General features: G+C 51.4%; 1 protein-coding gene across 1 annotated transcript in view; it reads left to right on the forward strand.

Annotated features, from left to right (window-relative positions):
• Positions 1-14,414, forward strand: part of rin3 (Ras and Rab interactor 3) — a 31,109-nt gene extending 16,695 nt beyond the window's left edge. The window contains exons 7-14 of the mRNA XM_086274777.1: positions 970-1,150; positions 1,245-1,416; positions 1,584-1,705; positions 1,886-2,072; positions 2,357-2,488; positions 2,572-2,738; positions 12,204-12,318; positions 13,597-14,414. Of these exons, the coding sequence (XP_086130903.1) occupies positions 970-1,150; positions 1,245-1,416; positions 1,584-1,705; positions 1,886-2,072; positions 2,357-2,488; positions 2,572-2,738; positions 12,204-12,318; positions 13,597-13,865 (1,345 nt within the window). The 3' untranslated portion in view covers positions 13,866-14,414. The remainder of the gene's footprint in view (positions 1-969; positions 1,151-1,244; positions 1,417-1,583; positions 1,706-1,885; positions 2,073-2,356; positions 2,489-2,571; positions 2,739-12,203; positions 12,319-13,596) is intronic.
• Positions 14,415-14,947: the final 533 nt, after the last annotated feature.

Raw genomic sequence — 14,947 nt, forward strand, 5'->3', positions numbered from 1 at the left:
ACAGGTGGCTGTGCCAGATGTTGCAAGTTTATGGTTCTGGAAGTTTTGGATCATAAATCTGTTCTCTTTCAAAATAAAACTTTGCTTTTATTGCGCTGGTTTGGTTTAAGCTTAAAGTTCAAAGTCCAAACAGGATGAGAACCACATGCTGCTGTGATTTATTCCACTGCCATGTAGAGTGGGTCTTAAACCGGACAGTAACCAGGCTGTGGCTGATATCAGCACAGCCAGACACCCAGAGGCTAGGCCAGCCGGGTCCATGGACTCGGCTGATAACACCAAGGTCAACTATTATCATCATGCAGTCAAGCTTCAATAGGCCAAAATGAAACTGCAGTCATTTACTATCTGGGTTTTGCACACAGCTCAGCCTCTGCTGACTGCACGGCGGGTGACTGCATGTTTACAGCTAACATCAGGAAGCAGAGGGTCCCAGCGCAGACCCCTGCTGCACACCACATCTGATCAGCGAAGCACAAAAACCTGCAGATACTTCTGAACAGGCTGAAGAACGAGATTAGCAACAAACATCCACCTTAAATGCAGCTGCAGCAGCTACAGATTTACAAGAATGTTGTGATAGAGTGGAGAGATGAGGCTTCCTCAGCTGGTCATCCTGTGGTTTCAGATTTTGTGCAGCTCCTTTCAGACCACAGCAGACTTTACGCGACATTTTTAACATGTTCTGAAACACTTCCGATCCCCCCGACAGACTCATGGTCTCAGGTTCTCAGGCTGCACACCTCTCTGTAAAGCTGACATCATCAAAGCTTCTGAGGTCAGTGTGGAAACCTATAAACACCACTCCTCTGTACAGGATGTCTCAGTAAGGACTGGAGCTCGTAGTCTGCTGCACCATCATGCTGGTCAAAAGGAAATCGCAGTAAAGTGCAGAAAGTTTGTTCATGCAAGCGTCAGGTGTCGCACAGATACGGTGAGCTCAAACTAAAGGCTTTGCTTTCTTTCCAGCCGCCTGGCAGAGAGTCGCAGCCCCAAAGCAGCCGTCAGACGAACCTCCACCACTGTGATGTTGGACAAAGCCCGCTACCGTTTGTCAACCGTCCTCACCGGGCTCATCAGTCACGAGCGCCGCCTCACGCAGCGCATTGTGGAGCTCGCCAGGGACCCTTTCAGCTACTTTGGCAACTTGGTGAGTGCGCAGAGGCGGAAGCCTTCCACCCAAACCCTCAGCTCAGCCACGCGCCGCCTGGATGCCACGTCATGTGACCAGTCTGTGTGTTTAGGTGAAAGAGCACCGCGCCTTCACCCTGGAGACAATGTCGAGCCACTCGTCCTCCACTGAGATGCTGCAGGAGATCCGACAGATGATGACTCAGCTGAAGAGCTACCTGCTGCAGAGCACGGAGCTGCAGGCCATGCTGGAGCCGCAGCACCAGTACATGCAGGACAAACTCGGTAACTCACAGCTTTTTATTTTTAGACTGCATTATGTGGAGGTCACACGGGGAAGTTTGAGCTCAGTCATTTCCTCGAACATCGCACAACGTCATCGTTTCTGTGGTTACGAAGAAATAAACGGTGACGTCAGCCGTTCTACTTTAACTCTGATCTTGTGCCTGCAGAGAGCATTGTGGAAGCTGCTCTGTGTAAGAGTGTCCTGAAGCCCTTGAAGGAGTCCATCTATCAGAGGCTGGAGAAGCTGCACACGGGCAACGGCGGCCTCAAACAGCTGGCCCAGAACCAGGTGGTGCAGCGAGCTGCCTCCATGAAATGAAACCTCGACCGTCACTCTTTTCTTTGAATTTTTAAAGTTTTTCACCTGTTTTTATCCTTCATGCATGCACCTGCAGGCCTGCTGCAGTCCCTGCGCAGCAGCAGGAGCGTCCTCTGCGATGCTGATGGTGTTTGTGTTCTTGTGTGTCAGTCTGTAGTCCTCGGCAGCACCACCACGGCGTTAGGAATTACCACGGCTGTCCCTGAGGCCTCGTCTATGGAGAAGATCAGCATCAAACTAAACAACCTCCATCAGGAGTATTCTCCTCAGAAGAAGATCGAGCAGCTGTTGAAGGCCTGCAAGATCATCTACGACTCCATGTCTATCAGCTGTCCAGGTCAGCATCGCCAGCTGTGCTTTAAGCCCCGCCCCCACATTATTAAACTACATGTACAGGAAAAAGTGCAGATTAATAAATATCTGGAGGTCAGCGTATAGTTATGTACCCTGCGGTTATCAAGCCTCAATCGCTCTGTTTCAAAACTGAGCCTGGTGAGCGAGGCGTGGAGTAACAAACATGCGACTGAGGCGCATCAGTGCGAACCAGCTGTGGAGAGCAGAGTAGCCCCCTGCTGACTGTAAGAATAAAGTGCAGGTTTAGATTTCCCTTTGTCCCTGCAGGGCGGTCCCATGGCGCTGATGATTTCCTGCCTGTGATGATGTACGTCCTGGCCCGGTCCAACCTGTGCGCCCTGCAGCTGGATGTAGAGTACATGATGGAGCTGATGGACCCGTCGCTAACGCTGGGAGAAGGTGCCAACCCACGCCGAAAATACTCACACACACTCATCTGTGTGCTGATCATGTCACTGAAATCACTGAGTGTGTGTGTGCAGGTTCCTATTACCTGACCACCACCTACGGGGCGCTGGAGCACATTAAGACATTTGACCAGCAGAGGTCAGCGACGCGCCAGCTCAGCAGAGAGGTCCAGGACTCGATCCACCGCTGGGAGAGACGGCGCACATTCAACCAGGAGCGCACGTCTCAGGGATCAATACGGGTATACACACACACACAGAGTAATATTTGTTTTAAAAAAAAATACAATTACACAAACTGAAAATTTCAGTTTTAAAAAACTGAAATAAAATAAAATGATAGAGGCTTATCCTTCGTTTTGTTGTTGTTGAATAAGTAAAGTTTCCTGCCTGATGAGACGTTTATGAACTTGACTCTGCTTTCTAAAAGTTCATATTGTAATATTTGCACTGATATCTTAAATCTTGCCTCACAAATACAATATTCATTGAAATCATCTAAAACGAAAAAAACTAAAGTCTTAAACAAAGTAAAAGTAAATAGAATGAAAACAAAAGTGAAAAATCTATAAGAACTCTAATCAAACAAATACGACTGTGTTTGTGTAATCAGAATACTCAAATAAAACACAGCACGTGACAGCCTATCACTGAGCCAACACACTGAGACAGACAGCCAATCACATTCTTTTTTTTTTTGGCCTGTCCCATTTGGTTCTTTAGCCGTCAGAATTGTTGTCTGAGGACCAACAAGGATACCCAATGGATTTATTTTGCCAAATGGATCATCGTGGCATTGCCATATTGGTCCATTTGATCGACCTTTGTTTTTATTATTTATTTTATTTTATTTTCAGTTGTTACAGACGGGACAGACATGAGTGACAGATAGGAAAAGGAGAAAGAAAGAGGAAGGAAATGAAAAACAGAAGGGGAGAGGGACAGTGAGAAAGGGAAAAAAATAATAATAAAATAAAATAAAATCTCCTGGATCACCCGTTGAGAGAGAAAGAATAGAAAACAAGCAAAAAAACCAAAGCAACATACACTCAACAAAAATATATTTGTTACTGCTCCCATTCCCCATGGGATGGACGTAGAGACCTAAAATTCATTCCAGATACACAATATAACCATCCCTCCCAAACAGTGGTCACAAATCAGTCCAAATGTGTGGTAGTGGGCACATCTGCTATATTGAGATAATCCATCCCACCTCACAGGTGTGCCACATCAGGATGCTGATCTGACATCATGAGTAGTGCACAGGTGTACCTCAGACTGCCCACAACAAAAGGCCACCCTGGAATGTGCAGTTTTTTGCGCTATTGGGGGTCTGGGGACCCAGAACCAGTCAGTATCTGGTGTGACTACCATTTTCCTCATGCAGTGCAACACATCGTCGCATGGAGTCTATCAGATTGTCAATTGTGGCCTGTGGAATGTTGGTCCACTCCTCTTCAATGGCTGTGCGAGGTTGTTGGATATTCGTGGGAACTGGTACACGCTGTCATATACACCGGTCAAGCACATCCCGAACATGCTCAATGGGTGACATGTCCGGTGAGTATGCTGGCCATGCAAGAACTGGGACATTCTCAGCTGCCATCTGCCCTGAACAATGTGAACCATGATTCATCCGTGAAGCGCACACCTCTCCAACGTGCCAGACGCCATCGAATGTGAGCATTTGCCCACACAAGTCTGTTACGGCGACGAGCTGGAGTCAGGTCAAGACCCCGATGAGGACGACGGGCATGCAGTTGAGCGTCCCTGAGACTGTTTCTGACAGTTTGTGCAGAAATTGTTTGGTTGTGCAAACCAATTGTTCCAGCAGCTGTCTGGGTGGCTGGTCTCAGACGATCTTGGAGATGAACCTGCTGGATGTGGAGGTCCTGGGCTGGTGTGGTTACACGAGGTCTGCGGTTGTGAGGCCGGTTGGATGTGCTGCCATATTCTCTGAAACGCCTGTGGAGACGGCTTATGGTTGAGAAATGAACATTCAATGCACGGGCGACAGATCTGGTTGACATTCCTGCTGTCAGCATGCCAGTTGCACGCTCCCTCATTGCTTGTGGCATCTGTGGCATTTTGCTGTGAGACAAAACTGCACATTCCAGGGTGGCCTTTTGTTGTGGGCAGTCTGAGGTACACCTGTGCATTACTCATGATGTCAGATCAGCATCCTGATGTGGCACACCTGTGAGGTGGGATGGATTATCTCAATATAGCAGATGTGCCCACTACCACACATTTGGACTGATTTGTGACCACTGTTTGGGAGGGATGGTTATATTGTGTATCTGGAATGAATTTTAGGTCTCTACGTCCATCCCATGGGGAATGGGAGCAGTAACAAAGGTGTTGCGTTTATATTTTTGTTGAGTGTACTAAACACAACACCATCGCATTAATCTAGCTAAGTGTAAACAGCAGTAAATACTAAATATTCAATGTTGTTGTGCAGCACGCAGGACAGACAGCGCACAATGTGCTTTGAAGTAGCAGCCAAGAAAGGTGTAATTTAAGTCTACGAGCAGTGAACACCCGTGTGCACACCTGTGTGGATCAGCGCTTGTATTCAAATGGTTTCCACATGTAATGGTCTGCAAGAGGATGTAGAGAGCCATAGCCCCGTGCCCCAGGGCATGAAGCAGGCATGGAGGAGATCCAGGCCCCAGACATCCAGAGGCCCCAGACTGCGAGAGCCCAAGGAGGACCACCGGAGGGGCATCCGTGCCACCTTCATGGGAAGGGCTGAGGATCCCCAGACGAGGCGTCACCCAGTAGCCACCGAGCAGAAGCTAGAGGGGGCTGCACCGGCGTGCCCGCCGGCTCTGCCGGCAGCCAGCTGTGCCAGAGTGAACCGAGCCGCAGGCCCAGAGGCCGGAGGCCTGAGGGCCCTCCGCACCCCGGAGGAGGCCTGACCGAGCAACAGGCGCCAGGCCCCGCCAAGTAGCCACCGGGAGTGAGCTGGTACATACCTGAGCGCCCAGCCCCGGACACCAAGACCCGACCTGACATATAGACACAGACAAACAGGCACACACAGACACAAACATGCATTCCCACCCTCATGCACACATATACAAACACTCAGCACTCACCCAACGTAAGGATTGACATAAATGGACATGTACACACAATCACACTCCCCAAACATACTCTATACCCCGGGTCCAGGTACCCTCGCCCCCAGAGGGGGAAACAGCACCCAGACCCAAGAGATGTTACCCTTCCCCCCGAGGTGGAGGCAAGCAGACCGTCCCAGGCTCCGCAGCAGCAGGGAGGCCAATCGGACAGTCAACATCTCCTCCCAGCCACCCCGCCCCGATGGCTAGTAGAGAACGGGGGTGTGTGAAGACCCCATACCTTCCTCCTCCCGCTCAGGTGTAGTGTTGCTGCGTGTTGCTCTAAAGTGCATTTAAAACAAGGGAGAGCATGGTGCTGCTGCTAGAGAGCAGCGGGTGTTAGCACGGCCCCTCCCGAGAACCCTCAATGTCTACATGGATTTAAAATTGAGAGGTGGGCACCGGCACCAGAGGTAGGTTTGAGTACACAGACCATCCACTGGACGCCGTTAACGTGCCTACCCTCAAGGCCCTATACAGTGGGGCAAAAAAGTATTTAGTCAGCCACCGATTGTGCAAGTTCCCCCACCTAAAATGATGACAGAGGTCATTAATTTGCACCAGAGGTACACTTCAACTGTGAGAGACAGAATGTGAAAAAAAAATCCATGAATCCACATGGTAGGATTTGTAAAGAATTTATTCGTAAATCAGGGTGGAAAATAAGTATTTGGTCAATAACAAAAATACAACTCAATACTTTGTAACATAACCTTTGTTGGCAATAACAGAGGTCAAACGTTTACTATAGGTCTTTACCAGGTTTGCACACACAGTAGCTGGTATTTTGGCCCATTCCTCCATGCAGATCTTCTCGAGAGCAGTGATGTTTTGGGCTGTCGCCGAGCAACACGGACTTTCAACTCCCGCCACAGATTTTCTATGGGGTTGAGGTCTGGAGACTGGCTAGGCCACTCCAGGACTTTCAAATGCTTCTTACGGAGCCACTCCTTTGTTGCCTGGGCGGTGTGTTTTGGATCATTGCCATGTTGGAAGACCCAGCCTCGTTTCATCTTCAAAGTTCTCACTGATGGAAGGAGTTTTGGCTCAAAATCTCACGATACATGGCCCCATTCATTCTGTCGTTAACACGGATCAGTCGTCCTGTCCCCTTGGCAGAAAAACAGCCCCATAGCATGATGTTTCCACCCCCATGCTTCACAGTAGGTATGGTGTTCTTGGGATGCAACTCAGTATTCTTCTTCCTCCAAACACGACGAGTTGAGTTTATACCAAAAAGTTCTACTTTGGTTTCATCTGACCACATGACATTCTCCCAATCCTCTGCTGTATCATCCATGTGCTCTCTGGCAAACTTCAGACGGGCCTGGACATGCACTGGCTTCAGCAGCGGAACACGTCTGGCACTGCGGGATTTGATTCCCTGCCGTTGTAGTGTGTTACTGATGGTGACCTTTGTTACTTTGGTCCCAGCTCTCTGCAGGTCATTCACCAGGTCCCCCCGTGTGGTTCTGGGATCTTTGCTCACCGTTCTCATGATCATTTTGACCCCACGGGATGAGATGTTGCGTGGAGCCCCAGATCGAGGGAGATTATCAGTGGTCTTGTATGTCTTCCATTTTCTGATGATTGCTCCCACAGTTGATTTTTTCACACCAAGCTGCTTGCCTATTGTAGATTCACTCTTCCCAGTCTGGTGCAGGTCTACAATACTTTTCCTGGTGTCCTTCGAAAGCTCTTTGGTCTTGGCCATGGCGGAGTTTGGAGTCTGACTGTTTGAGGCTGTGGACAGGTGTCTTTTATACAGATGATGAGTTCAAACAGGTGCCATTCATACAGGTAACGAGTGGGGGACAGAAAAGCTTCCTACAGAAGACGTTACAGGTCTGTGAGAGCCAGAGATTTTCCTTGTTTGAGGTGACCAAATACTTATTTTCCACCCTAATTTACGAATAAATTCTTTACAAATCCTACCATGTGAATTCATGGATTTTTTTTTCACATTCTGTCTCTCACAGTTGAAGTGTACCTCTGGTGCAAATTACTGACCTCTGTCATCATTTTAAGTGGGGGAACTTGCACAATCGGTGGCTGACTAAATACTTTTTTGCCCCACTGTATATATGTGTGTGTTATGAGAGTGTAAGTAATGTGGATGTCTAAGTTGTGAGATAAAATTGAGGCACAGGTGGCCAGAAGGGGACAGAGGGGGGGGAATGTCTCCCCTGCACCCTGGTGAGACACCCGCACCCCAAGGCCCTACCTGTGTGGGTGAGTGTGGTGGAGCGGGAAGAGGGAGGTAGCCGGGGATGGGGAGGAAAAGGAGGGAGGGGAGGATGCCCCTCCCTAGGGCCAGCTCCCCCGCTGACCCCAGTAGGCACCCCCTTCCTCTGGTACCCACCAAGGCAAGCCAATCACATTCAGACCTGCTGACTGCATGTCTGTGGACGGTGGGAGGAGCCACATGTGTCCATCCATCCATCCATCCTCATCCGCTTTGTCCGGGGCCGGGTCGCGGGGGCAGCAGCCTAAGCAAAGAGGCCCAGACCTCCCTCTCCCCAGCCACCTCCTCCAGCTTATCCGGGGGAATACCAAGGCGTTCCCAGGCCAGCCGAGAGATATAATCTCTCCAGCGTGTCCTGGGTCTGCCCCGGGGCCTCCTCCCGGTGGGACATGCCTGGAACACCTCACCCAGGAGGCGCCCAGGGGGCATCCTTGTCAGATGCCCGAACCACCTCAGCTGGCTCCTTTCGATGTGGAGCAGCAGCTGCTCTACTCTGAGCCCCTCCCGGATGGCCGAACTTCTCACCCTATCTCTAAGGGAGAGGCCAGCCACCCTTCGGAGGAAGCTCATTTCTGCCGCTTGTATCCGCGATCTCGTTCTTTCGGTCACTACCCACAGCTCGTGGCCGTAGGTGAGGGTAGGGACGTAGACCGACCGGTAAATTGAGAGCTTTGCTTTTACACTCAGCTCCCTCTTCACCACGACGGACCGGTGCAGCGTCCGCATTACTGCAGCTGCAGCCCCAATCCGTCTGTCGATCTCCGGCTCCCTTCTCCCATCACTCGCGAACAAGACCCCGAGATACTTGAACTCCTCCACTTGGGGCAGGAACTCATCCCCGACCCGGAGTGGGCACTCCACCCTTTTCCGGCTGAGAACCATGGCCTCAGATTTGGAGGTGCTGATCCTCATTCCCGCTGCTTCACACTCGGCTGCGAACCGTTCCAGTGCGAGCTGGAGGCCCTCACCCGATGAAGCCAACAGAACCACATCATCCACAAAAATCAGAGATGAGATTCTGAGGCCACCAAAGCGAAAGCCCTCCGCCACTTGGCTGCGCCTAGAAATCCTGTCCATAAAAATTATGAACAGAACCGGTGACAAAGGGCAGCCCTGGCGGAGCCCATCACCCACCGGGAACGAGTCCGACTTATTGCCGGCAATGCGAACCAAGCTCTTGCAACGGTTGTATAGGGATCGAATGGCCCGTAGCAATGGGCCAGACACCCCATATTCCCGCAACACCTCCCACAGGACACCCCGAGGGACACGGTCGAATGCCTTCTCCAAGTCCACAAAAAACATGTAGACTGGTTGGGCAAACTCCCATGCACCCTCAAGTATCCTGGAGAGGATAAAGAGCTGGTCCAGTGTTCCGCGACCAGGACGGAAACCGCATTGTTCCTCCTGTATCCGAGGTTCGACTAACAGACGAACTCTCCGTTCCAGCACCCTGGCATAGACTTTCCCAGGGAGGCTGAGGAGTGTGATCCCCCTGTAGTTGGAACACACCCTCCGGTCCCCTTTCTTAAAGATGGGGACCACCACCCCGGTCTGCCAGTCCACAGGTACTGCCCCTGATCTCCACGCAACATTGCAGAGGCGTGTCAACCAGGACAGCCCTACAACGTCCAGAGCCTTCAGGAACTCGGGGCGGACCTCATCAACACCAGGGGCTCTGCCACCAAGGAGTTGTTTAACTGCCTCAGTGACCTCGCCCCCGGAAATTGGCGGGTCATTCCCCTCATCCCCAGACTCTGCTTCCTTGGAAGACGTGTCAGTGGGATTAAGGAGGTCCTCGAAGTATTCCTTCCACCGCCTGACAATTTTCTCAGTCGACGTCAGCAGCGCTCCGCCAGCACTATACACAGTGCAGGTAGAGCACCGCTTTCCCCTCCTGAGACGTCTGACGGTTTGCCAGAATCTCTTCGAGGCAGTCCGAAAGTCTTTTTCCATGGCCTCTCCGAACTCCTCCCACACCCGAGTTTTTGCTTCAGCCACTGCCCGCTTGGCCTGTCGATACCTGTCGGCTGCCTCCGGAGTCCCACAGGCTAACCAAGCCCGATAGGACTCCTTCTTCAGCCTAGTGGCTCCCTTCACCTCTGGTATCCACCATTTGGTTCGGGGATTACCACCACGGCAGGCACCAACCACCTTGCGGCCGCAGCTCAATGCAGCAGCTTCGGCAATGGAGACGCTGAACATGGTCCATTCGGACTCAATGTCCCCAGTCTCCCTCGGAATGCTGTTGAAGCTCTGCCGGAGGTGTGCGTTGAAGATCTCGCGGACTGGGGCCTCTGCTAGACGTTCCCAGCACACCCTCACTACGCGTTTAGGTGCACCAGGTCTGTCCAGCGTCTTCCCCCGCCACCTGATCCAACTCACCACCAGGTGGTGATCAGTTGACAGCTCAGCCCCTCTCTTTACCCGAGTGTCCAGAACATATTGTCGCAGGTCTGCTGATACGATTACAAAATCGATCATCGACCTACGGCCTAGAGCGTCCTGGTGCCACGTGCACTTATGGACACTCTTATGTTCGAACAGGGTGTTCGTTATGGCCAAACTGTGATTAGCACAGAAGTCCAATAACAGAGCACCGCTCGGGTTCAGATCAGGGAGGCCGTTCCTCCCAATCACGCCCCTCCAGGTCTCGCTGTCGTTACCCACGTGAGCATTGAAGTCTCCCAGCAGGACAACAGAGTCTCCAGGTGGAGCACCCTCCAGCACCCCCCCCAGGGACTCTAAGAAGGCTGGGTACTCTGAACTGCCACTCGGCGCATAAGCGCAGATGACAGTCAGGACCTGTTCCCCGACCCTAAGGCGCAGGGAACAAACCCTCTCGTCCACCGGGAAAAACCCCAACGTACCGGCAGCAAGCCGAGGGGATATTAGGATACCCACCCCAGCCCGCCGCCTCTCACCAAGGGCAACTCCAGACTGAGACAGAGTCCAGCCCCTCTCCAGGAGACTGGTTCCAGAGCCCAAGCCATGTGTAGAGGTGAGCCCGACTATATCTAGCCGGTACCTCTCAACCTCACGCACTAACTCAGGCTCCTTCCCCACCAGAGAGGTGACATTCCATGTCCCTATTGCCAGTCTTGGCAGCCGGGGGTCAGTCCGCCAGGGCCTCCGCTCCTGGCCGCCACCCAGCACACAATGCACCCGACCCCTATGGCGCCTCCTGCGGGTGGTGGGCCTGCGGGAGGATGGGCCCATGTCTCCTCTTCGGGCTGTGCCCGGCCGGGCCCCATGGACTAAGGCCCGGCCACCAGACGCTCGCCCTCGGGCACCCTCCCCGGGCCTGGCTCCAGGGCGAGGCCCCGGTAACCCTATCCCGGGCAGGGTAAACTGTTCCCTCGGTGTCCTTTTCATAAGGGTCTTATGAATCGCTCTTTGTCTGGTCCCTCACCCAGGGCCAATTTGCCATGGGAGACCCTACCAGGGGGCAAAAGCCCCCAGACAACATAGCCCCTGGGATCCCTGTGACACACAAACCCCTCCACCACGATAAGGTAGCGATTCAAGGAGGAGGAGCCACATGTGTGCACAGTAAAAGTCTAAGTGTGAGAATTATTACTGGAAGGTCTTAAACAAGGTTATAAGATTCAACGTCACCTCAAACGGCATCTCGGTGAAATCATTTGTAAAGTAACTAAATTTAGGATTTAGAAACTACGTAAGAAGACAGATGTTCTCCGCTCAAAGCAAAGACGTTGCAGCTGCATGCGAGACTGTAAGAATCTCCAACTGTGGCAGAATCTCTCAGACAGTCGACCGCTGCCTGGTAAAAACACGGCTGTTAGACAAAGGAAAGGGACCCAGCAGGGAACCCTGAGGTACTCCGTGAGTTCTGTAGCTCTAGTCTTGGTCAGTTTGGAGGTTTTAGTGAATCTGTTTGTGGTTTGTGTGGACTGTAATATCTGCTCTGAACTTCTAAACTGTGTTTCTGGCAGACATCCTCCACGTTACAATAATTAAAAAAATATTAATTTTATTATTAAAAAATGAAATTAAAATGTTTTCAAACTGTTAAAAAATCTAAACTTAAACCAGAAAATCTGATGCTGAAGCTAAAATACACTCAGAGTTTAAAATAACCTGAAACTCATTTAGTTAACGGACGTATTTGAGACAAAGCACAGGTGAAGATAACCACATGGCAGGAAGTCAAACTAAAAGTCAAAGTAAAATAGGAAACTCAAAGTAACAGAAGACTCAGGGACACACGCAATGATAAAACCAAAACTGAATCCAGAAACAAATCTCTGTACATTACAAAAAACCGTATGCAGGCGAGTGAGCGCTCAGACCTCTCTGCTTCTCTGCAGGACTTCCTGACGATATGCTGCCCCGAGATCGGAGCCAACCCCAAAACTCTGGGCGTCCTCCCCATGACCACCATCCAGCAGCTCTCTGAGCAGTGCGCCGCACGCTTCGAACAAGGTAACCCCACGTCGGCCGTCACGGCGGGGACAACGCAAAGCAGCTTTCTTCCTCTGGCAGTCAGAATCAGTGAACATCAGCACACATCTACTCAGATGAAGCTCTTCACACACAGCAGATTGGCTCTCTGGGTTTTCCTGTTGGTGCACTGCCAGCTCTCACCTAAAAAAAGTAAAAGTGTGCGTGTTAGTCCCCATAGGGAAATAGTTCCTCTGCATTTAACCCATTCACCCAGTGAAGCAGTAGGCAGCCACCAGTGCAGCGCCCGGGGAGCAGGGGTACCTCAGGGTAGCCGTTCAGTGGAGTCGAACCCCCGACCTTCCAATCATGGGGCCACCACTCTACCTACTGAGCTATCCCTGCCCACCTGGGGTCACCTATCTGCGTCACGGTGGCTGCAGTTAAGTGGAGACAGGCTTGCACCCACGAGGCAACCTGTGCAGTCACCGTGTGATTGACAGGGGGTTACTCAGAGGGAGCTACATGCGTAACCTCCGGGTGACCCCAGGTCACTGCGACTACTTCCAGTTGGAAAAGTGAAAATATTCAAAGCAACCTCTGAACAATCAGTTTTTTCCTGGCAGGTGGCTGCAGCCTTGTTTTTGAGATCGTCTCTTCTTATTGTGTCGTTTTGGTTAACGATAGTTCTAAGATAAAAATCAGAGGCATCGTCCGACCTGCTCGATGTACTCCAGCATCACCTGGAGGTTCATCTTTTTGAAATAAAATATTATCAATCAAGAGAAGAGTAAGAAAATCAAACCAGGCTCCAGACGTCCGGTCCTGATCCATCTCCTCCTATCCCAGCATCCTCCTCTGCATGTCCTTCTTCTGCATCCATGAACCTACTCTGAGGTCTTCCTCTGTTCCATCTTCATCCTCCACCCTCCCTCATCTGCACATGCTCAGACCCTCTGACTGAGCGGCCCCTGTTGCTCACTCTCAGTGAACACCTTCAGCTCCACCGTCTCCACCTTTAAACCTTCTTTCCCTCCTGCTGCTGTCCTTGTGTCACGCTCATCTCCACCCCCTCCACCCGCTCCGCCCTGCCTGCACTCCACCTCTCTTGTGTTCTGTCTGCTGACCCGTGTATTCCAGCTCCCTCGCCGACTTTGCGTTGGCTTTCTTGCAATAATCTGCTGGCTGTTTCTTGCTTTGTGAGGCGATGGAGGACACCATGTGTTCCTCTCTGGTTTGGTTTTTACTGCCATGCTGCGACCAGTTTGGACATGTTGGTTCCTGTCTGAGCAGGAAGTGACTCGTGTTTCTCCTCTGCAGACTCCTACACCCTCAGCGTGTACATCGATGGCATCCATCACCCCGTGGCCCAAACAGAGCTTGCCCTCAGCGTGAAGAGTGGCTGCCAGCCAGGAGCCTACTGCTTCGTCTATCACCCCGCCGATCAACCCACCGACGCCCCGCCCCGCCGCACCTGTCCCCTTGACCCGCCGCCGGCTCCACCTGCAGAATGCTTCATCCCTGCAGACATGGCGCCCGCTGACACCGAGGAGCCCAGGGTGAAGGAGGAGAGCCTGATCAGCTTGTAGCTCCTCCCCCATCAGCAGCAGCGGAGATGCTGAGAGGAGGGAAGCAAAAATGAAGCGTTTCCACCTCAGGTGTCATTCGAAGCCTGACGTGGACGAGAGCACGCAGGACAACAGGAAGTTCAGCCATGGCGAAACACGAGCAGCTCGACAAAACACAAGAAAACAAAGACAAACTGAGCTCACAGCGGGCAGGGGTCTGGAACCCCGCCCACTGCGGCAGGACTCACATGTAATGCTAGCATGCACATATATGATCATGTTTGTACTGTTTATGGCCTTTGGATACACGATGCTACTCTCTGCGACGAATTTAACCGAAAGGGAAAGTCAAGTTTTTGGAAACGATGCGAATCATTTTCTCTAAGACCTGGAATAGTATTTAGTAAAAATGAGATATTGTGATTGGCTGAGTTAGGGGTGACTGTCTGAGGCCCGCTCGATCCCTCTGTGGTCGGGTAGACTCTGACGTCTCGTCCTCAAACAAAACCCAACCACACTCCAAAAGTCATCTCACGCTGTCCCTGCTGTTAATAAAGCGCCTGTTACCAATGCTGTGTCCTGTAATGTTTCTCGCTGGGTCACAAGATCCTCAGAGTTTTACCGCTTTGGTAACACAACTCTTATTTTGAAGTTTTTGTTGCACTTTCCAGTCCTGTAGGCGCACTGCTGACACCAGGGGGCAACCTGTCAGTGACCGAAGGCTCCATCCAAACAACTCCAACACTGATGAAGCAGCAGAAATGCTGACGGTACAACAACCTCGCAGCCGCTGATATCTGGGAAGATTCAGCGTCACATGAATCAGCACAGGATCCACAGACAGGAGCTGCAGCTCTCACAGCTCAAGTTTCCCCATTTTCTAAATAAGAGAATTAAAGAATAAATGACTTCAAATAAAAATGTGTGCGTGCAGAATTATGGTAACCACTGCTATCAGTGAGTGAATTAGAGTTCAAACGTGCAGGACGGTGGAGAGAGTCTGTGACATGTGACAGCTTTGAGAGGAGGCACTCAGCGTTTGGTCCACGATGGAGTCAACAGGACTCACCTACGCCCTGATTCACCTACATCTCTCCAGTCTG

The sequence above is a fragment of the Aulonocara sp. 'chitande type north' Nkhata Bay genome, linkage group LG19, assembly GCF_057382095.1.
Source record: "Aulonocara sp. 'chitande type north' Nkhata Bay isolate Kocher_YH1m ecotype deep benthic linkage group LG19, A_spYH_male_GT1.1, whole genome shotgun sequence".
Classification (NCBI taxonomy): Eukaryota; Metazoa; Chordata; class Actinopteri; order Cichliformes; family Cichlidae; genus Aulonocara; species Aulonocara sp. 'chitande type north' Nkhata Bay.